We start from the raw sequence: 22513 nt of genomic DNA, 5'->3' as shown, positions 1-22513 counted from the left end.
ACCCCAAGGCATAATCTAGACCCGCTCCCAGTAGGTCTCCCATGCTAGGTGCAAAGGAGAACTTTATTAGTTACAAGGGGTAGGGTTAGAATAAGGTACAGGGTAGAGCAATATCAGAGAAATCCCATAGAGCAAAATGGCATGGCTGGGTAGCCTTTGATCACACATCTGAGTTATTGCAAGCTATGTATCTAGTTGGATCTCAGGTAGCTTACTCACAAGTATCATCCAGAAGCTGTTGGAGATTCCCTCTGGAGGCAGGCAGTTCCTTGATCATGAATCTTGAGAGAGAGCAAGTTTCATATGGTTCAGCTCTTCTCTCTCTCTGAGTCTTCCTCATGGCTGCTGCTCCCTCCTCCTGGGCAATTCTTAACTTATATAGCCCTTATGACCTCATTTACCTGGTCCAATGGAGGCCAGCACCTGTTGGCTGTTGGCCAACCAATTTGAAATGCATCACTAGTTGCTGGCAGACAAGGTTCCTTGGGTGAATTTGATATCTTTTATTAGACCAACCGAAATGGTTGGAGAATAGTTATTAAGCAAGCTTTCAGGTTCAAAAACCCTTCGTCAGGCTAAGGACGCTGCAGCAGTTGGTGTGTGCTCTTCCTGGATGGAGTGAAAAGTAAACAAGCCAGGGGCTGGGCTGGGCTGGGGAGTCAGTTGCCAGGCAGATTATAATGTATCAAAAATCCAATGTCTATGTTTAGTCCATGGTCTCCAGTATCCAGCAGGCTGATGAAATGGAGTTCATAGGCTCATCTCTGGGAAGTGTTGTGTAAGTTTCCCTTGAGGATCAGGACTGAGAGATTGGAGAGAGAGTGGCCCTCCTGTGAGAAATGTGCCCCCACCGGTAATTGGGTGTTTCTGTCTTTGATAGATTTCCAGTGTGCGTTCATTCTGGTGCGCAGTTGTTGTCTGGTCTCTCCTACATATTTTCCATCAGGGCATTTGGTGCATTGGATGTGGTATATTACATTTCTGGAGGTGCAGCTGTAAGATGCAGGGATGCTGATGGCTCTGTTGTGGGGTGTAGTAATAGTGGGGGTGGTGGAGATGTGGGGGCAGGTTTTGCATTTCTTGTCCTGGCACGGTCTGGATCCTTTTGGTGTGTTCTGGGGTTGAGGAAGTTTGCTTCTGGTGATGAGGTTGGCGAGGTTTGGTGCTTGTTTGAAGGCTAGGATGGGTGGCTCTGGGAAGATCTTTTTAAGAATAGGGTCTCTTTCTAGTATGGGTTGCGATTTTTTGAGGATTTTCCATACAGGTTCAAGGGAGGGGTGATACGTCATAACCAGCGGTGTGCGATTTGTGGGTGTTTTTCTTCTGTACTGCAGCAGTTCTTCACGTGCTATCCAGGTGGTTCTTTCAAACGTGCGATCTACCTCTCTGGAGGAGTGTCCTTGCTGGGTGAAAGCCTTTTTAAGATTGGTGAGGTGGCGATCCTGGGTGTTCTCTTCAGTACAAATGCGGTGGTATCTGAGGGCTTGGCTGTATATCACAGCTTTTTTGGTGTGTTTAGGGTGATTGCTGGTTCTGTGCAGATATGTATGTTGGTCTGTGGTTTTCTTGTATACGGTGGTCTGTATTTTACCCTTCTGGATACTGATCATTGTGTCTAAAAAGGGGATGTTGGTGTTGGAGTATTCTAAAGAAAGTCGGATGGAGGGATGGTGATTGTTGAATTTCTGGTGGAATTCAATCAGAGATTGCAGGTTTTCACTAGTTGCTGGGCAGACTGACAGCTCCTAGCTCCCCAGGTATCTCAAGCCCCTCACCCAGGTATGTGATGCCAGTCATGTAGGCAGAGGGAGCAGGTTTCCCCCCTCCCTCAGGAATGTATCCAGCTCAGGTTACCTAAAGAGATAGCATAAGGTGTGTAACCATCTTAACCAAATTGTCACAGAGTAGAGTTTTTGGGGAGAAACAGAGGTGGCCTTCTGCCACAGGACCAGTACTATTCAATATCTTCATTAGTGACTTGGATGAGGGAGTAGAAAACACCCTGTCCAAGTTTGCTGATGACACCAAACTATGTGGGGAGATAAAGAAACTAGAGGGCAGGGAGCGAATTCAGGCTGATTTGGACAGACTGGGGAAATGGGTGGAACAGAACAGGATGCAGTTTAACAAGGATAAGTGTCATGTGTTGTACCTGGGGAGGAATAATCATCAACACTCCTATAGCCTGGGAGGTACCATTCTAAGTAGTACAACTGTGGAAAGGGATCTTGGAGTTATAGTTGACTCCAGAATGAACATGAGTCACCAGTGTGATGAGGTAATAAGTAAAGCTAACTGCACCCTTTCTTGCATAAGTAGATGTATCACAAACAGGTCTAGGGAGGTGATATTTCCCTTCTATGTGGCATTGGTCAGGCTGGAGCTGGAATACTGTGTCCAGTTTTGGGCATCACACTTCAGGAGGGATATGGATGGCCTGGCAAGGGTTCAGAGGAAGGCCACTTGTCTGGTTAAAGGCCTACAGAAAAAAGCCTATGTGGACCGATTGGGAGACCTGAACCTCTTCAGCCTCTGCAAGAGGAGGCTGAGAGGTGATCTAGTGGCCACCTACAAATTCATCGAGGGCGGGGTCAGCAAGAAATAGGGGATATGATGTTTACTAGGGTGCCCGTCAGGATAACTAGAAATAATGGCCACATTTAGAGCAAATTTAGACTGGACACCAGTCTAACAGTGAGGGTTGCCAAAATATGGAATATGCTTCCAAGGGAGGTGGTGCTTATAGATTCATAGATTCATAGATGTTAGGGTCGGAAGGGACCTCAATAGATCATCAAGTCTGACCCCCTGCATAGGCAGGAAAGAGTGCTGGGTCTAGATGACCCCAGCTAGATGCATATCCAACCTCCTCTTGAAGACCCCCAGGGTAGGGGAGAGCACCACCTCCCTTGGGAGCCCGTTCCAGACCTTGGCCACTCTAACTGTGAAGAAGTTCTTCCTAATATCCAGTCTAAATCTGCTCTCTGCTAGCTTGTGGCCATTATTTCTTGTAACCCCCGGGGGCACCTTGGTGAATAAAACCTCACCAATTCCCTTCTGTGCCCCCGTGATGAACTTATAGGCAGCCACAAGGTCGCCTCTCAACCTTCTCTTGTGGAGGCTGAAAAGGTCCAGGTTCTCTGGTCTCTCCTCATAGGGCTTGGTCTGCAAGCCATTAACCATATGGGTGGCCCTTCTCTGGACCCTCTCCAGGTTATCCGCATCCCTCTTGAAGTGCGGTGCCCAGAATTGCACGCAGTATTCCAACTGCGGTCTGACCAGTGCCCGACAGAGGGGAAGTATCACCTCTTTGGATCTGTTCGTCGTGCATCTGCTGATGCACGATAAAGTGCCATTAGCTTTTCTGATGGCTTCGTCACGCTGCCGACTCATGTTCATCTTGGAGTCCACTAGGACTCCAAGATCCCTTTCCACTTCCATGCCACCCAGCAGGTCATTTCCTAGGCAGTAGGTGTGCTGGACATTTTTCCCCCTAGGTGCAGCACTTTGCATTTCTCCTTGTTGAATTGCATTCTGTTGTTTTCCGCCCATATGTCCAACCTGTCCAGGTCTGCTTGCAGCTGTTCTGCCCTCCGGCGTGTCCACTTCTCCCTATAGTTTTGTGTCATCTGCAAACTTGGACAGAGTACACTTCACTTCCTCGTCCAAGTCGCTGATGAAGACATTGAAGAGTATCGGTCCAAGGACCAAGCCCTGCGGGACCCCCACTGCCCACACCCTTCCAGGTCGAAACCGACCCATCCACCACGACACTCTGGGTGCGGCCCTCTAGCCAATTCGCCACCCAAAGGACTGTGTAGTCATCCAAGTCACAGCCTCTTAACTTGTTCACCAGTATGGGGTGGGATACCGTATCGAAGGCCTTCCTGAAGTCTAAGTAAACGACATCAACCCCTACTCCTGTGTCCAGGTGTTTTGTAACCTGGTCATAAAAAGAGACTAGATTAGTCAGGCATGATCTGCCTGCTATGAACCCGTGCTGGTTTCCCCTCAGCAGAATTTGTCCTGCCGGGCTCTTCCAAATGTGAGCCTTGATTATTTTTCAAAGACTTTGCCAAGGATGGAGGTGAGACTGACTGGCCTCTAGGTGCCCGGGTTCTCCTTCCTCCCCTTCTTGAAAATGGGGACCACATTGGCCCTTTTCCAGTCCTCCGGGACTTGCCCTGTGTGCCACGAGTGTTCAAATATTCCTGCCAGTGGCTGTGCAATGGTGTCGGCCAGTGCCTTCAGTACCCTCGGATGGAGTTCATCCGGGCCTGCCGACTTAAAGGCATCCAGTTCTTCCAAGTGACTCTGCACCATCTCAGGGTCTACACATGGTAGTCTGGCACCTTGCTGCTGCCTCTCTACAACCCCAGTGAGAGACTTGTTGTGCCCCTCACTTAGGAACACTGAGGCAAAGAACTCGTTGAGGAGTTCAGCCTTGTCCCCCCTGTACATCACCAATTGCTTCTGCCCATTTAGCAGGGGTCCTATTCCTCCCTGGGCCTTCCTTTTACTCCCTATATATCTAAAAAACAATTTCTTGTTATCTTTTACTTGGGATGCCATCCTCAGCTCCATGGTAGCTTTGGCCCGTCTAACTGCCTCTCTACAAGCGCGAGCAGAGGAGGTATACTCCTCTTTGGTGATCTCTCCCTGTTTCCACTTTTTATGTGCTCCCCTTTTGGCCCTTAGGCTGCCCTGGATTTCTCTGGTCAGCCATGGAAGCCTCCTGGCCCCTTTCCCTCTTTTTCCTCGCATCGGGATCGTCTCCCTTTATGCCCGAAGGATCATTTCCTTAAGGCACAGCCACCCTTCTTGGGCTCCCATCACTCCAAAACTCCTACTCTGCAGTGCGTCCTTGACTAATTGCCAGACTTCATTGAAATCAGCTTTCCTAAAGTCTAGCACTTTCACCCTACGAGTTACCTTACCCACTCAACGTCTTATGAAGAATTCTATTATGAGGTGATCACTGTTCCCCAGATGGCTACCGATCTGTAGGTCCCCTACCATGTTATCCCTCGCTGCCAATACCAGATCCAGTAAGGCATTCCCCCTAGTGGGACCGTGTACTTCCTGTGTCAGGTGGAGGTCCTGTACACAGGTTAGAAACCTGCATGAATGGTGGGATTTTGCAGTCTGCGTCTCCCAGCAGATGTCCGGGTAGTTTAGGTCCCCCATGACTACCACCTCCTTAGCTTTTATGGTCTCCGAGAGCTGCCTCAGGAGCCCCAAATCTAGTTCTTCCCCTTGGTGTGGGGGTCTGTAGCAGACCCGTACCACCAAATCCCTTTCTCCTTGCCCCCCATGTAGCCTAACCCACAATCCTTCTACTTCCTCATCCTTCGATTCCGTCTTGATGAGGTTCGATGTATACTGCTCATTGACATACAACGCTACCCCTCCCTCTTTCTTCCCCGCCCTGTCCTTTCTGTACAGCCTATAACCCTCAATATGTACCGCCCAGTCGTGGGACGAATCCCACCAGGTTTCTGTTAGCCCTACTAAGTCATAGGTGTTTTCTGCAAGCAGGAGCGCTAGTTCATGCTGCTTGTTCCCCATGCTCCTAGCATGCTGTCCCCTTCCTTGCAGGTATTTACAAGGAGATTGGACTGACACTGACCCCAGCACTCTTTCCTGCCTGGGGCAGGGGTCAGACTTGATCTAATAGGTTGGAAGGGACCTTAAGAGGTCATTTATTCCTACCCCCTATTCAAAGCAGCACCCCCCCCCAACTAGATCATACCAGCCAAGGCTTTATATAGCTGGATCTTAAAAACTTCCATGGAAGGAAATTCCACAACCGCTCTGGGTAGCCTGTTCTAGTGCTTTACTACCCTCCTTATGAGAGAGCTTTTCCTAATATCTAACCTAAACTTCCCTTGCTGCAACTTGAGACCACTGCTCCTTGTTCTGTCACCTTCCACCACTGAAAACAGTCTAGCTTCATCCTCTTTGTAGCCACCCTTCAGGTAGTTGAAGGCTGGTATTAAATCCCCTCTCAATCTTCTCATCTCCAGACTAAATAAGCCCAGCTTCCTCAGCTTCCTCTTAGAATTCATGTTCACCAGTCCCCTAATCATTTTTGTTGCCCTCCACTGGACTGTCTCCAGTTTGTCCACATCCTTCCTGTACTGGGGGGCCCAAAACTTTAGTACTCTAGATCACTTCCCTTGATCTGCCTGCAGTACTTCTTCTAATGCAGCCCAGTATGGCATTAGCCTTCTTTGCAACAAGGGCACACTGTTAGCTTATATTTAAATTATTGTCCATTGTCATTCCCAGATCTTTTTTCTGCAGAGCTGCTTCTTACCTAATTGGTCCCCAGCCTAATAGTTTGTCCAAGTTTCCACTTCTTGTAAGCTTCCTTTTAGTGTTTTAGCTCACGGAAGAATTTCCTGCTAAGCCAAGCAGGTCTTTTGCCATATTTGCTAGTCTTCCTGTGCATTGGGATGGTTCGTTCCTATACCCTCAGTAAGGTTTCTTTACAATACAACCAGCTCTCCTGGAGTCCATTCTGCCTTAGACTGGTCTCCCAGGGTATCCTGCTCAGGTCTGCTTTTCTGAAGTCCAGGGTCCTTACTCTGCTGCTCTCCTTCCTTTGTTTCCTCAAGATCCTGAACTCAATTATCTTGTACTCACTGCTGTCCAAGTTACCACTTCTACATTCCTCACCAATTTTTCCTTGTTTGTGAACAGAAGGTCAAGTAGAGCATGGCCCCTAGCTGGCCTCCAACACTTGCACCAGGAAGTTGTCCTTAACACTCTCCAAAAACTTTCTGGATTGCCTGTGTACTGTTTTGTTGCCTTCCCAGCAGATGTCAGGGTGACTGAAGTCCCCCATAAGAACCAGGGCCTGTGACAGGTCTATGTCCAGTTTTATACTGGAGCTCTGAGCAATTATACAGCTCTCTTACATAAAGCTCAACTCTTCCACCTCTTCTCCCCTGCCTGTCCTTCCTGAACAATTTATGCCAGTCCATGGCAGTGCTCTAGTCATGCAAGCTATCCCACTCACATCATAGTTCTGTGGTCAGCAAGGACTTCCAGTTCTTCTTGCTTGTTTCCCAGGCACCATACATTCATGCAGACATGTGAGGTAACTAGCTGATTACCCTAGTTTCTAAGGAAGAATGAGAAGGCCTCCCCTGTTACCCCCTCCAGGTCATCTGCTTCCCCACTTACCTCAGAATTTTCATCTCCATCCCTGGCAAACCTAATTTAAATCCTTCCTCAGTAGGTTAGTGAGTCTGTGTGCAAAGGTGCTCTTCCCTCTCTTTGTCAGGTAGATCCCATCTCTTTGTAGCCATTTTTCTTTTTTGGAGCAACATCCCATGGTCGAAGAAGCCAAAAGCCCTGCTGGGAACACCATCTGCGCAGCTATGCGTTGATCTGAAGAATGCATCTGCTCTTGCCCAGGCCCTTCTCCTTGACTGGAAAGATTGAGGAGAACACCACTTTATCCTCTATCCCCTTCACTTTGGTACCCGTAACCATGTAGTCACTTTTCACCTGGTCAGGGTCCCCCCAGGAAATGCCATGGGTGGCCACATGGATGAGCAGCATAGGGTAGTAGTCAGAGGGCCAGATGAGTCTTGGTAGTCCTTCCATGACACCCTGTGTCTGCACTGCAGGCAAGCAGCAGACTTCCTGAGATAAACAGGTCAAGTGGGCAGGTGGTGCCTCTGAAGTCTCCAACCACCACCAACCATTAAAGAAGGGATTTAAACCCATTCATGCCTTTTACCACTCAGCCACCTTGCCCTTCCTGACAGAGAGTCTTTCGGGAAGTCAGTAGCAGCCCAAGCTAAGGATGCAGCAGCCTGAATTATGTTGAATCTTGTTACCTGAACATTTCCCCTTCCTGGTCATTGGTTTATTTTGGAAGAGGAGAGGGGTCCAGTGACCCTGGCTGGTCACTTCAGGTGTGTGGCTAGACCCAGCTGAAGGGTTATGGCCACCTGTGTCCATCTCAGTGCGCTGCAGAAGAGGTGGTAGATCTGGGGCTTGTTGTACTCAGGTGATGTTCAAGAAGTTCCTATCCATGCAATACTGGAGGCTGACTTGGCATGGAAATCTTTCACTAAGATGTGGAGTAGCTGCAATATAGATGGGAAAGAGTGTTGGTACAATCACACATCCTTGCTTGACTCTAGTTCTAGTAGTGAATGGGTCCATTTCCAAGCCATTGCTTATGATAGTTGCTGTCATTAAGCAGTCTGATAATGGTAACATACTTTAGCAGGCATCCAGGTCTCATTAGGATCTTCCATAGGGCCTGCCTTTTGATTGAATCAATTGCCTTATTCATGTCAGTGAAGGCCATGTAAAGATTTTGTTGTTTCTTGCAGTATTTCTCCTGCAGCTGTCTAGCAATGAATATAGTATCTGTAGTATCTCTCAAGTGGTCTGAAACACACTGGGACTTGGGTAGAATCTCCTCAGTGAGGAAAGTGAGTCTATTGAGGAGAACGCTGGTGAGGATCTCCCCAGCTATGGGCAGGAGCGCAATACTATGATAATTGTTGCAATCCAATCTATCGCCTTTCTTGAATATAGTAATGATTTTGGCATCTCTTAAGTTGCTGGGAATCTGTTCTTGTTTTTTCAGATTTTCATAATGTTTTGTAGCTGGTGAGAGAGCTTCCACCTTGTTTATAAGTTTCATCATGATTTTGATGTTATTCATCAGCTTAATGGCTTTCAAGGCCTCTTGATAAGTTGATGGATCTGCAGAATGGTCTTTAACAGATTCCTGTGGAATGGCTTTGGTGGTAATGTCTTTGTCATTAGAATCTCAGTCCAAGAGCTTTTAAAAGTGCTCTTTTCACCATGTGTTGATGGTGGAGTTGTATTTAAGGAGTGTTGCTCTATCATTGGACCTCAGAGGGATGATTCTTGGTGTGCTTGGCCCATATATAGCTTTGGTTGCACTGAAGAAACTACTCATGTCTTGGTTATTGGCAGGCATTTGGAGCAAGAGTGTTTGCAAACGCAAGAAAAAACTATATTTACTGAAATCTAAGATGAGTTGTATTCTTTGTTCAAAATGGGGAAAAAGAAACCTTGTCTTAGATTTAAATATGGCCAGGGTGGGGGGCTACTCTGGCTCTAGCCTCAACTGGAGGAAGACCAAGTAGTCTGTGTGTTTGTGTGCATGTGTGCGCTGGGGAGGTGGCAAGTGTGGTATGGGGTGGGGTGAGTGTGGGGGGAGATTGTGCACAATTGGGGGTGGGGGAGTGTAGGATAGATTGTGGGGGGAGCATGGGGAAGATTGTGTGGTTGCAGTGGTGAGGGAAATGAGGGAAAAGTCATATGGTGTAGAGTATGGGAAGCATGGGGGAGACTGTGTTGTGCAGGGTGGAGGAAAGGCAGGAGATTGCATGGTGCAAGGTGCAGGCAGCATGGGGGAGATTGCACAGCAGCAAGGGAGTTGCTGTGGCTCTGGCTCCATCCCTGATCCAGAACCAGGGTTGGGGCCAGGGCTGGAGCTGCTGCCACTACTGGTGCTTGGCTGGGGCAAGAGCCACCATATGCTCTGTGCTCCAGGCTGGAGCCAGAGCCATAGTGGGCTAGGGCAGGAAGCAGAAAGGGCAAGTGGCTAGGGGTGTGAAGGCACTTGGAACAAATGGTGGGGAGCAGGTAGCAGAGGGGACAGGTTGCAGGGGAGCAGGCACTGGGGGGTCACAGTCACCAGGGCTAGGACAGACATTAAAAAAGCCTGAATTGATTCAGTCTTTGCAGGTTAGTCTAACCTGGCTAAGTTAAATCAGTTTGTAACCAGACAGGCATCCCAGAAATACAGGCACATTCCTGCAGTGGTTCAGGCTAGAAGCTGGGGGGGGCGCCTTCCCTTCCCTTCCCTTCCCTTCCCTTCCCTTCCCTTCCCTTCCCTTCCCTTCCCTTCCACAGAACTGAGCTGAGGGGGTGGGGGTGCATGGCTAGGCCCCGGCAGGACGTTCTGATGTTCCCCCCATCCCTCCTGAGCAGCCCAGCAGGGAATGTTTATCACCTCTAACTTAGTGTTTATCACTCCATTATGAAAACAGCAGCAGGACATTACCAGCTGCCTGTTGATTCTGCCTTTGTCCTGCCTGCTACAGCTCAGAGGTAGTCAGTATGTGGTCTGCTAGCTAATGCTGAGAGGTGTCTGTGAGGGACAGGGGAATGCCTGCTTAGCAGAGACTGGGGAGGGGACGGGGGGAAGCAGAAGCCAGGCCGATGCCTGTAGAGACTGCTGGAGCTGCAGCCAGGGAGCAGAGAGGAAGGGGCCAGCCCTGCTATGGAGCAGAGAGCCCTGCCCAGCCCAGAGAGCATGCTGGGATGCTGGTGGAGTCTGATTTAATTTAATTTAAACCAGCAAGGGGTGTGGGACAGACATTGCATAAACTGGTTTGAGCCAAATCAGTTAAGTCTGATACTACATTCAACCAGGTTTATCTCAAACTGGTTTCAGCCTTTTCCAAACTGGTTTATGTGCACTGAATATCTGTTCTGTTATGGGTTTAAACCAGTTTCTGATCACTTAAACTGGTTTATGTGTAATGTCTGTCCCTAGCCAGGTGGGGGGGGGGGGAGGGGCAAGCTGCCTGTGCAATGACAATTGTTTTCCCCACTGCTGCTTTCCTCACCACCTTCCCCTCATCCCTGCTTTCTCTGCTGCAGCGGTGGGGGGAAATTCAATTTAAGATGACCCTCCAAATATTAGACTGTATACTTGGAGAATTATAACTAAGTTTATAGAATTTAGAGTATAGAATCTAATTATGGGGAGGTTGTCTTAAATTCAAAGTTGTCTGGGATTCAGGTAAATATGGTATTTGAAAATGCCCAGGATAACTTCAAAGTTGAAATAGATAAAGATGGTTTCCTCTTCCTGCTTGTCTTTTACTTGCTTAACTTACCATCAGTCTTCAAGTACTCTTTATTTAACCCTTTCACTGCTGCTAAAAGTTACAGGAGCCCTAGCTATAGATTGCTATACAGAAGTCAATTAAAGAGAGTAGTTTCTTGGAGCTAACTGTAATCTTGTTGCATTCAAAAGTGATTAAGTAAGCTATTGGCATGATTATTTAATATGTATATTATGGTAGCACCTCAAGGCCCTAGTCAGTACTCATTGTATGAAGCTGAACAAACACAGAGTAAAGAATAGTCCCTACTCCAAGGATCTAAACATCTTTTTCTTCCTTCTCTGACAATATTTTCACCTTTTTCTTTCTTCTTTCTGTTTTTTTCCTTTTCTTTTCCTGGGTGGGCTTTATCACGTTTCCACTTGTGATTCTCTACCCTTTGCTTTCTGTGCTTTTAACCTGAAACTATGGCTGTGCACACTGAGCTGATTAGTTCTTACTACATCTGTTCCACTTTTCTAGCAGAGTAACTTTCAGTTTACTGTTACAACACAGCACTGTAAAAAAACATCTTACTAGATGGAGCAGAATAGCAGCTGTGTAATAGAGGCCAGCACGCTGTCCCAATGGGAAAGGGTCAACATCCAGGGATTGAGGTTATTCAGGAAATGGGAAACATATTTTTTCTTTCTTTGACCTACCTGTGACAAACTACTGTTCTACTGCATAACATTTATATTCTCACCGGAGTATGACAAGCTGCAGAATGGAACAAATATATATTGCAGACATTTGTAAAATGTTAGATGACTTACTTCTAGACATAAGTAATAGGTATTCTGGTTTGGGTGTGGGAAGAATAATAATTCAACCAAAGAAAGCTATTGCAATAGGCCTTGCATCTAATATAATTGGAAATGTTGAAATATAAAAGACTGTTACTATCTGACTTTTTTTTCCCTTCTGCCCCTTCAAACTAACCATGATATGTTATTTTATGCACTATATTACTGCCATGAGGGAGCAATAAGTGACCAACTTTCCACATCTTTCATCACCCTGGTTCCTTGATTTTCTCTTGTTTGAATTTACCATTCATTCCAGTACTAATTTCTATTTTGACAACATATGCTGGCCTTTAATTTGCAATTTACATGGATGATAGGGCCCTATTCAGAAACCTGTTACTGCTGCCTTTGTGTTTTTTGCCTCACCTCATGTGGTCATTAGGATGAACAGCATATAATTAGCTAAATCCACGTAAAGCTCTGAATTGCAAATTCTTGTTTGTACTTCTAGTTTTCTGTTAAATGCTTTTCAGTGGCTTTCACAAATTGTAAAAGAAAAAAAAAAGAAATGTCCATGTTAATATTTTGGTAGTAATTTGGTTAGCATTTCATCTGCCATTGTGGGTTAAAAATGACAAGATCTTATTTGTGGGCAGGTGGCCAAAATATCAGAGCCCACTAGCTTAGCTTGAGCCACATGGATGCAAAATTACTTTCATGTTAACTTACAAATATTTTTAAAATATCTGTCAAAAATGGACAGGCATATTTTATATATTCTTTTTTTCTACAAACTGCATTCGTTGTTGAGAACCATAGTTTTGAATGTTGACTAGCTAAAGTTTTTAAATTATGCATGGATTAAAATGTTCCATTTCAAAACATGAATTATCCTAGTGGTTTATAATAAGCAAAATTTTAAACTGAGAAAATCTCAGAGGAGTGCATGATGATAAGAACAATATCAAAATGTGTTTTAATGTGTTAAGCAATTGAAGAAATTAAAAAAGTACAAAAATACAGAAATGATATGGATGTGTTTTAGCTTTGTAGTACCAGTACATTTTGGTTTCTGCTCTCAGACTTTTATGCATGTTTTTGATTGGTTTAAAGATGGGAAATACTAGGGGCAATTTTTGTGATCATTCAGACTGATTCAAAAACAACTTGAGAAAATTTGTTTGTGTTGGAACATGTGCTACTGCAAGGGAGAGAAAACATCCACATATGCTGAATTGGAACGAAAACACTCTCGCTTATGATTGAGGGGCTATGGCCCCAAAGTCTGTGCCCTTTCTATGACTAAGTTGGTCAAGGGAGATCTTGGGGCCTGTGCTACATATTGCTTGCCCTTTGATCAAAGACCCATTGTGCCAGTTCATTATATTATTGACTTTTACACAATCTGGAAAATTCTACCTTGAATATCTCGTGCTGGAAACATTGTCCCCACAACTTTATTGCTTGCCAAGCCTCCATGTTTGCAGGCATGGCAATAGATGAGTTGACTTGTAGAGGAAGGAACATTTATTGACATATTGAGTGCGTCTACATGAGATGCTACTGCAGAGTTGTTACTGCGCATTTATTTAGTACTTGTATTAGCAAGTACTAAATAAATGTGCACTAGCTAAAGTTATTTGGCAGTGCTACTGTGCAGCATCTTTTAGGTGATGCTACTGTACAGCAGCCTAATAATATTGTGCAGTAGTACTGTCTGTGCTGTGATGCACTACTGTGCAGTGTTTTTCAGCTACTGCGCAGTCAGCATCTTGTGTAGACATGCCCACCATATACATGACTGTTTCTGCAAGAGTCATTCACTGTGTTAGGATTTAATTTCCTGTCCAGCACAAAGTCCTGCCCAGGCAGTGGGATTCTATGCCATAATCAGGGATGTAGCTCAAAATTTGGTCAAATTAAACATTACTTGTACCTCCAGAATTTTTATGAAGTGCTCAAAAAAACCGAACAGAAATTCACTGTTAGCATTTTAGGCTATCCCTTTTAATGGGACCGTTTGCTATATTAACATTGTTTTATGTTTTTGAGGGTTTTTGTTTTCCTTATCCTGTTAACCTGTGTTTGGGTTTTACTTAATAATCCCTGCCAAGTAGGCTGGGGCTGGAATAAATTATATTAGCTCGAGGTTTATTGATTTTGGTGGTTGAGCTGATAAATCATTGAGAAATGATGTATAAGCTTCTGTTTCTTAAGCAAAGCTGTCTTTTGTTTGTCAGGTGTCGTATAAAAAAGATGTGGAAGATATGCATAGATACACTGAGGTGCTGAACAGGCCAGACATAAAGATGGCAACAGAGATAACAAAGATAATAAGCAATGTATGCTCTTCACTTACTGTTTCTGTCAGGTTTGAAATATATTATTTTCTTCATGTCACCTTTAGTCAAACTGTATGGGTTGCTTGCTAGGGTGTTCAAACTTGCTACCATAGACTATTACCTGCATTTATATTTATCCACCTAGATAAAAGTAGTGTGAGAGTGTGGACTTGCCCAGAGCATTTCAAGACAGGGTCATTTTCATTTTGATGCCTGAGAAATCACTTTTAAAAATACGTAGTTTGAGGTATCATCAAGAATTTTTTGACAGTTCATTTATACATGTTCCATTTTTCTGACCATTTTAGAAAAAATGTGCAGTGTACTTGCTAGAGGATTACTTTTGCTAGGAAAGATCATGGATTTTCAGCTTTGTGAGACAATTTTTACTCCATTGTATCAGTGCGGCCTTACTGACTTCAGTTTCCTACTACAGGATTGCACTGGTGTCACAGAGTAGTATTTGACCTTTTATTTCAAAAGAACTGCCACTCCCTCCTCCTGGTTTTGTTTGAAAACTATTGTTAGCTCCTTAAAATGACTGCCACTCCCTCAGCCTGGTTTTGTTTGAAAACTATTGTTAGATACTGAAAATAATGTTATGGAAACGGTGGACCAAACTGTCAGAATTGCTGAGCTGCTGTAACACATTCTGACTTGATTGAGAGCTGTGGGAGACCAGCACCCCTTGAGTTGGACTCTGCAGTTGGATAGAGTTGTTTTGTGAATGCAGTGCATTGTATTTCAGATAAAATAAATATTATGTTGTTAATGAGAGAAAGCCGGGAAGGCCTTTTTAAAGAGCTGATTAGAACATTAGTGAGAGTAGTGTCACTGCAGGTCATTAAATGATACTTACTTTTCTATTAACTCTAATGCTTATATTTCCCTTGATAAAATAGAAGCAAAGGGTTTAATAGTGATTAGTATTAATTTATTATTTTTTCTTCTTTTAAAGACTGAGTATAAGAAAGGAAGAGGAGAAATGAATAAGGAGTCTGCTGTACTTGGAAGACCAGATTTCGAGCATGCTAAAGAAGTTTCTAAACTTTTAAGCCAAGTAAGATCATGTCTGTCATTTTTACAATGACTTCATTCAGATATCTCTTTCCTAATAACACAATAAAATATTTAGTTTTTTTTAAGATTATTATCTCCAATTGCATGAAAATGTGAAGCTAATGTTTCCAAACCCATTTCAGATAAAATTGCAATAATTGGTAAATTTAAGATACTTAGAAAACAGTAGATACAATTTTAAACAGTAGCACAATGCACTGTTAGACTCAGTTACATGTAGGCTGTCAGACTAGTGTGTTGTAGTATTTATACAAAATTTCTAGGATTTCTGAAATATTAACTCTGTCATCTAGAGTCATATTCAGCCAATTTTACTTATTTGGTGATTGAGGTAACTGGGACTTCTTATATAACCACTCACCATTGTGAGAAAAGGGATCAGGATTCAGTCCTAAGTGGACAAAAATGGAGCTACTCTTATACATTAAAATCAAATCATGAACCAAATTCTCTCCTCATGTAGATGTATATAACTGTCTTTGATTTGCTAGGTAGTATCAATCTTCCCTGGAACTGAAAACACATGAATAAACATAGAATAGAAGAAGCTGCAGTGCAGTGTTGTGTAATTCTTTCATTTGACTTGGTGACATCAATTTCCATTAGAGCTAAAAAAACCCATGAAGAAAACTGTGTTTAGAACAGTATAGAATAGAACAATTGGCAAAAAGCATTGGGCCTGTTTTAGCAGTCTTTAGCTCTTTCTGATAGGATCAGGTACTGGGTCCAGAGATCAGCTGTTTATAAAGAATTTTCCAGAGAAACTGTCCGCTTTTTTATAAGAACACTGTTCATTTAAAAGCCATAGGATTTAAGAAAAAAAGCAAAACAAATTTCTGCTCACTTTATCAATTAAAAACTGGTTTTGTGTTCCAATTAGATGATGTTGTTCCTTTTTTGTAACACATTAAATGGTAATTCCCAAGCAGACTGACAAGCACTTAATACATTTCTCATACTCCTGGTATTTACTCAAGAAGCAGTGCATGCTCTACGTGACAAGCTAGGGATTAGCTTTTTAGATCTGTATATTAATGATGGGAAGGGGATAAAATGTTTATTTTTAAGAGTCACAGTTACTAATTTTTAAGAATATAAACAAAACATGTTTTTGTTCACTTAAAATGTACTCTGTTACATTTCTGACTCCATTCCCCTGCAGCCCACTTCATAAATAAGAGAGCTTGCTCCTTTCCCTAATCCATCTCCATTTTTTACATACTTACAAAATCAAGTAGCACCTACCAACAGTACACTCCAGCTGCCCTTTGCTTTTGTTTCTGAGTCAACTTGCTTCAATTGTTACTAACAGTCATGAACATCTCGTGCCTCCTGAGGCTGACAGGGAGCATGGTGACTGACCTCGGGTGGCGGCAGCAGTGAGTGGGGAGCTTCTACAGGCAGCCTCTGGTGGTGTAGGCAGTGGGGAGGGTGGGTGGCGAGTGGTAACCACCCACAGGTACCACCAGCAGTGTCAGCAGCAGCCAATCTCAGGGGGTGCATTGCCAATCTCATGGTGTGCACGTGCACCCACATGCACCCCCTATGCATTGCCAATGCTAACAATCACAATAATAAAATACAACGTATTGCTTAGTGTAGACTGTTGCTATACCAGTTCCATCATTCAGCTCTGGCTATGTACTTTTATTTCTCCTTTCTTTTTCTTCTTTGACTTATACCTAGGGTCCATATAGCTGAGGGTGTGGCCACTGGAGAGGCATGGCTGGCAAACTGGAGCACATTCACACTTATTAGTGAATCACATTGGGTGCATCTACACACGCAATTAGTATGACTCAATAAACTCTGGCACATTTGCACTGGAGTTAACTGTTCCTGGTTGCAGTGTCTGTACATGCACTGGACTGCCGCAGTTTGAGCTGGGGTAGAGCAGCCCCGGGCTGGCAGGGGCGTGGGGGGCTCAGCTCCAGGAATCCAGGTAGCAGCAACGGAAGGGCTGGGTAGGGTACACGGGTACTACAGTGCAAGCCTAGGCAACAGGCAGCTCCTGCACTGTAGCACCCTTGTGCCCCAAGCAGCTCTGGTTTGTGATGTGACTGACCCTCAAGCCTCTGCTGGCTTTGTCTTTTGTAAAAGAAAAAAAAAAATTGACACCAAAAAGCAGCGAAGTGGCAGGCAGCCTGATTGGACTAGTGCATTTTTGCACATCACAATCTACGCCACTGTTATTTATTTGAATCAGCATGAAAAGTAGGAACTTAATTAGATCCTTGGAAAAATGAAGCTTTATATGTCTAGTTTCTTATCATTAGAAGGTAAATCATATCATTTAGAATATACCTTATTTTATAATTATATTCTGTCCAAATAGTGATGAGACTGTGTTTATCTCTTTTGTTCAATTTTTAAAATGAGCTCTTTTTAAAATTCAGTCAGTAACCACTTACAATAAGCATTTCTATCATTATATATACATATACAATGCAGAAACATTATTATATATACTGTATTTTCTTGCATACAACATGTCCAGGAATATAATACCTTGTTTTTGAAAGGCAGAATGAAGAAAACTTTTTTCCCCATAGTTATGTTTGCATGGAGGAAGGGCAGAGTCTAATCTTCAGCTGAGTCACCCTCCCTTTCTTGTTTAACTAAAGCTGAAACCCTAGCTGCTGCTAAAGACTAGTTGTTGTGGGTGGATCTATGATTTTGAAAAGAGCTAAAGAGGCTTGAAGGTTATGAAATAGGAGAAGAGAGACCAGAAACAGTTAACAGACAGCAAAATTGCCCTGAGGAATTTTAGCTTGATTAGTGGAACACCAAGATTATTAAAAAGGGAAATGATAGTTAACTTTTGGAGTAAAGAACAAAGAGCCATTAAGTCAATTGACTCCCTCAGCTGCCTGAGGACTAATGCAATGGCTGCTGCACTGTGAAGCAGGAATCAGAGCAGGTTGATTCTATCTCCTGCAGAAAATCAGCATCCCCTCTTAATACACATAACCCAATTTGGGGGCTGATTTTGGGGAAAAAGGCACATGTATGTAGAAAAATACAGTGCGTGTACATGTATGTCTACAATGTACAAATACATATATGATATATACTAACTTTATAGTCTTATGATAAATTGTTTTATTACACCAATGTGATGACTGCTTTACAGCAAAGGGCTAATGGAGGTAAGATTTTGTGTAAAATGTACTTGACATTAGCGTACCAATGGAGATAACATTGCGGGATTAAATCAAGAATTTAAGCCCTCAATTTTTGTCTTTTTTTTCTTAGCTTAAACTCAGCTAGCACTTTCAGGCACCCATATTTAATTTAACTCCATGTTTATGTTACATATCCTTCAGAAACTAGGTATTCTTGCAGGTTTTTCATTTCTTAATCTGTTTTTGGCCATGAGGAAACATTTCTGCTGTAAGTATGTTTTATTGCAGTGGTACATTCTGGGATCCCAGTGGCTGAATGATTCGGTTTTTGTAGTTTTTTTTTGTAAATCTGAACAGACTTGGATGGTGATGTCATCCATTTATGAAACTGAACACTCCCTGTGTGAATGGCTTTGAACTACAGATTTGATTCAGGAATGTTGCCGCTAAGCTTCAAAAGAAACTGTTCTATCCAGCTGCAATTGTGACTTTTATAGGTTTTGTGTAAGGCAAATGAGAAAATTGTTTATCCAAACTTTATTTGATGCCAGTAGGTTTTCAGGGAGGTTGTTGTGTTAAAGTCTTCTCATTTGTGAGCATCAATAGGGTACAGATCCCACACATTTCCTTTAAATTAATCCTCCACTCCACAAAACAAACAAACAAAAGGCCTTAATTAAGATGTATTATTTTAAACCCATGTCATTATTGAGATTTTTTTTAAAAGATCAAATTCTTAGATAAATTTCCATCAACAACTTTAATTTTGACTCCCACATTTTTGCTTGGCATCCACCACCACCCTTGCACAGTAACTAGGATGACCTCTTCAGATTTTCCTGTCTCATTGATGAAATATTTTTCTTGTTTGCTTTTAATTAGTACCTTTTCTTTCAGGCCTATTTTATTTCTTTAAGCCATATTTCTTCTTTCTTCCCTTCCAAGAGAAAGTAAACATAGCATACAAGTACTTACTCTGACTGATTAATTTGTTTGTTGTTTTCTCTCTCTATCCTAATCTTCCTTCATTGTTTCTGGGCTTGCGTTAAAGAGGGAGAAATAATAGGAAAAGAAAAATAGATAAAAAGAAAAAATGAACATATGTTCAGTATTCAGTAAAATGCTTACCTATGGCATATCAGTTATAAACTGCTGGGAGTGCAAAGGGATCCTGCTGAGGTCATTTAAAATTACTGTTCTGCCTCTGCCTTGCCCCAAAGTGATGTGGCTTTGCAGTAGAGAGCAGAGACAATGAAGTAATACAGCAAGACAAGATGGTTAAATATGGAGGTAGTCAAAGGTCATTTCCTAGATTATAGACTTTTAAAATCTAACCAAATATCTGTACATGTTCAGAATGGAGCCCCGAGATGGGGAAAACCCAGGTGGACAACCTCCTCCCAAGGACCAGGTACCCCTGAGCCTGTAAACCACCCCTGGTGCCAGGAACCTGATTGAAATAAGTCAGGGTGAGAGGAGGGGGGTGGGCAGGATCAGAGGGGGTGTTGGTCACGGGGGGGTTCATCTGGAGGTGGTGGGATTGGGGGGTTGTCACCTATATTTTGGGGTGGGGAGTCCCCCCTCAGACCCCAGTAACTCCCTGTGGACCTTCTAACTGCCCAGTCCTACCCCCACATGGAGCTGCTAGCCTGCCTGATCTGCTTGCTCATTACCTTAAATCTGCCTGAATTACTTTAAATCTGGCTCCTGTCACCTATCTAATCACTGAGTTAGATTGGGCAACCATTTTTAACCTAAATTTAACTTCCCAAACTTCTAAGTGTTACATCTGTACACACTCTCAGGGTTAAGCCAGTCTCAATGAGTATTCAGTAATCAAACTTTATTAATAATGGTTGGTCATGTAGATCATATAGGGTTTTAATTTTTTTACTTAAGCACTTGAGTATAAATACATGTATGTGTAAATCTAAAAATAATTTTTTTATGTTAGTAAGACTCAATTACATGAGAGTTTGTAAAAAACTAACATAGTATGGACTCAGCTCTGGCTGAAATGAGTTCTTTTAAATATTCAGTTGAATAATCATAGTCTTATTTTTTTTAGTAAGTGTATGCACCCAGTGCTGTCTGTCATATACCTAATCCACAAGAATATGTTGTCAATGATAATGGTGCTAATGATATCACAAATATATTTGCTTCTTTTTATTACCTTTATTTACATACAAGTGTTGGGGGCTCTGTTTTCTTTAAAACAGGTGATTAATATATGTTAAAGTAAAAACATTCTTACATAAAATGTGCTCATGGGGAACTTTTCTCTCTGATTTTGTCATCTTTTTCACTATTGTTATATAATGACTGGGGATTCATGGATGAAGAATTTGTCTTTAATAAGCTCCTTAGCAATCTCTGAATTTTTCATGCCTCCCTTCACTGTTACATTTTAATGTAAGATCTGTTTGCTTTGACAACAGGTTAAATACAAAGAGCAGTTCAATAAAGAAATGAAGAGTCACCAGTATAATCCTCTTGACAGTGCCGCTTTCAAACAAGCACAGATTGCAGCTACTTTGGCAAGTGATGTAAGTTCATTATTCTATGCTGTGTCCTAGCCCAAAGAAAATATGGTATTTGTAAGCCTCACAACTTGCTTGTAAGCTGAAGCTGCATTGTGCATCTTTGATTTTTCTAAGAACACAATTTGTATTGTGTTGTGTATATATAAAGTAACTAAGGGGTTGACTATGGAATTAAACATGGAAATCAGTTTGAAAGTAGAACTCAGTTTTTGGAGCCCGTGGTAGAGTACAATATATAGGGACACATTTAGCTTATTTTTCCCTTATCATGAGAACTGTTTCCTCCAAGTTGCTATAGTGTACCCTTCCATGGGCATTTTCTGTCCTGACCTTCCTCAGGTTGTGACCCAACCCACTTATTTTAGAGGCTTTACTATTTGTGCTAAATTTCTGGGTAATCAAATGGAGTGGTAAATTGGGAGATAAAGCTGAAGTTCAACATTCTATGCAATGAAAGCAGTGAGAGGATTTAATATATGTCATTATCAGATAATGCCAGTATTATTTTCTTAACATTTATCAGTAGCATAATCCTATCAATATAGCAGGAGTTACAGCAGTTTGGCTGTCTCTCAATTACATGATTTTGAGTCCCACTTCAGACTCATGCTAATGGCAGTCTCTCCAGTTGATCTACTGTAAGCATGTACCTCGTCATTTTAGCCGGAGAGTAAAAGGCTGCCAGAAAAATGTTGTCAGCCACTGATCTAAGATGTCCAACTTCTTGCCCAAGGCAGGATAATCTGTGTCCAAACCATCATAGGCAAATATCTGCCTAATGTGTTCTTAAAAACTTTGGGAACAACCATCACACCTTTTTGGAATATCCTGTTACATGGCTGAATCAATTACTATCTATAGCTCACTTTTATAAGTAGTGAATATTTGAATATTTTATTAATCCTTTAAAGCAGTGTTTTCCAAAGTATGGGATTGACCTCTGGGAAGCATGAGAGATCAGCATTTCCCACTCAGCTTTCATTAAAAAGTATTTTAAAACTAGTCCTTAGCTACTATAATTGCAAAAAATATTTTAGACAAAGTGGGTAGAATTGATGTACTAATGTTTGCCTGAATTTGCAGAGAGCCTGACAAAGAATATTTGCATCTATACCAAGGATTTTACTGGCACAACTATGTTGAATTTATCTCAGTAAGGTAATAGCCTAGAAGCAAATGGGTGTATCTACATGTGCAATTAATTTGAATAAACTCCAGAGCAGTTTGGGACTGAGTAAACTACTTCTAGGCACAGCATCTACATGTATGCCTGGGACAGCAGCAATTTGATGTGGGATGGAGCAGTTTACACCAGGGCCTCTCTGACCCTGCTTTGCTTGGGCTGGCAAGGGACATGGGGAGTCAGTCCCAGGCTCCAGGTGGTGACATTTGGAGGCGTAGGGGCTGGCTAGGGCATGAGGGTACTGAAAGTGTGGAGCCATATGGCTAGATGGCAGTCAGGAGTTTTGCTCCCTTCTGACTGGGCTGACCAGGTGCAATTTACACCTGCAGTCAGCATCTGCATGTGCATTTAGTTGTAGTTAATTATCCTGCTATGAGATGGTATTGTCGGGGACAGTACTATCTTATGTTGGAATAATTAGTTTACTACAGCATAATAGTGTCACTTATGTGTAGACAGTAATGCTTTACTCCACAGCTAATTAGTCTACTCCGCAGATAAGCACATGTGCAGACATGACCAGTGGCTATATTTAAAGGATTATTTTTAACTGTTTCACTGCTTGTTAGAGCAAGCAGGCTTCGTGTACA

At 42.8% G+C, this 22513-nt stretch overlaps 1 protein-coding gene across 3 annotated transcripts in view; it reads left to right on the top strand.

Annotated features, from left to right (window-relative positions):
• NEBL (nebulette) overlaps positions 1-22513 on the top strand; it is a 486921-nt gene that overhangs the window by 368903 nt on the left and 95505 nt on the right. The window contains exons 10-12 of one of the 3 annotated variants that reach the window (XM_059729063.1): positions 13888-13989; positions 14948-15049; positions 20636-20743. The exons of the other annotated variants lie outside the window; for them this stretch is intronic. Of the exons in view, the coding sequence (XP_059585046.1) occupies positions 13888-13989; positions 14948-15049; positions 20636-20743 (312 nt within the window). The remainder of the gene's footprint in view (positions 1-13887; positions 13990-14947; positions 15050-20635; positions 20744-22513) is intronic. 3 annotated transcript variants of the gene reach the window in all.

This window comes from Alligator mississippiensis, chromosome 5, assembly GCF_030867095.1.
Source record: "Alligator mississippiensis isolate rAllMis1 chromosome 5, rAllMis1, whole genome shotgun sequence".
NCBI classification, from domain to species: domain Eukaryota; kingdom Metazoa; phylum Chordata; order Crocodylia; family Alligatoridae; genus Alligator; species Alligator mississippiensis.
The sequence above is the reverse complement of the archived record's forward strand: the minus strand, read 5'-3'. Positions and strand labels throughout refer to the sequence as shown.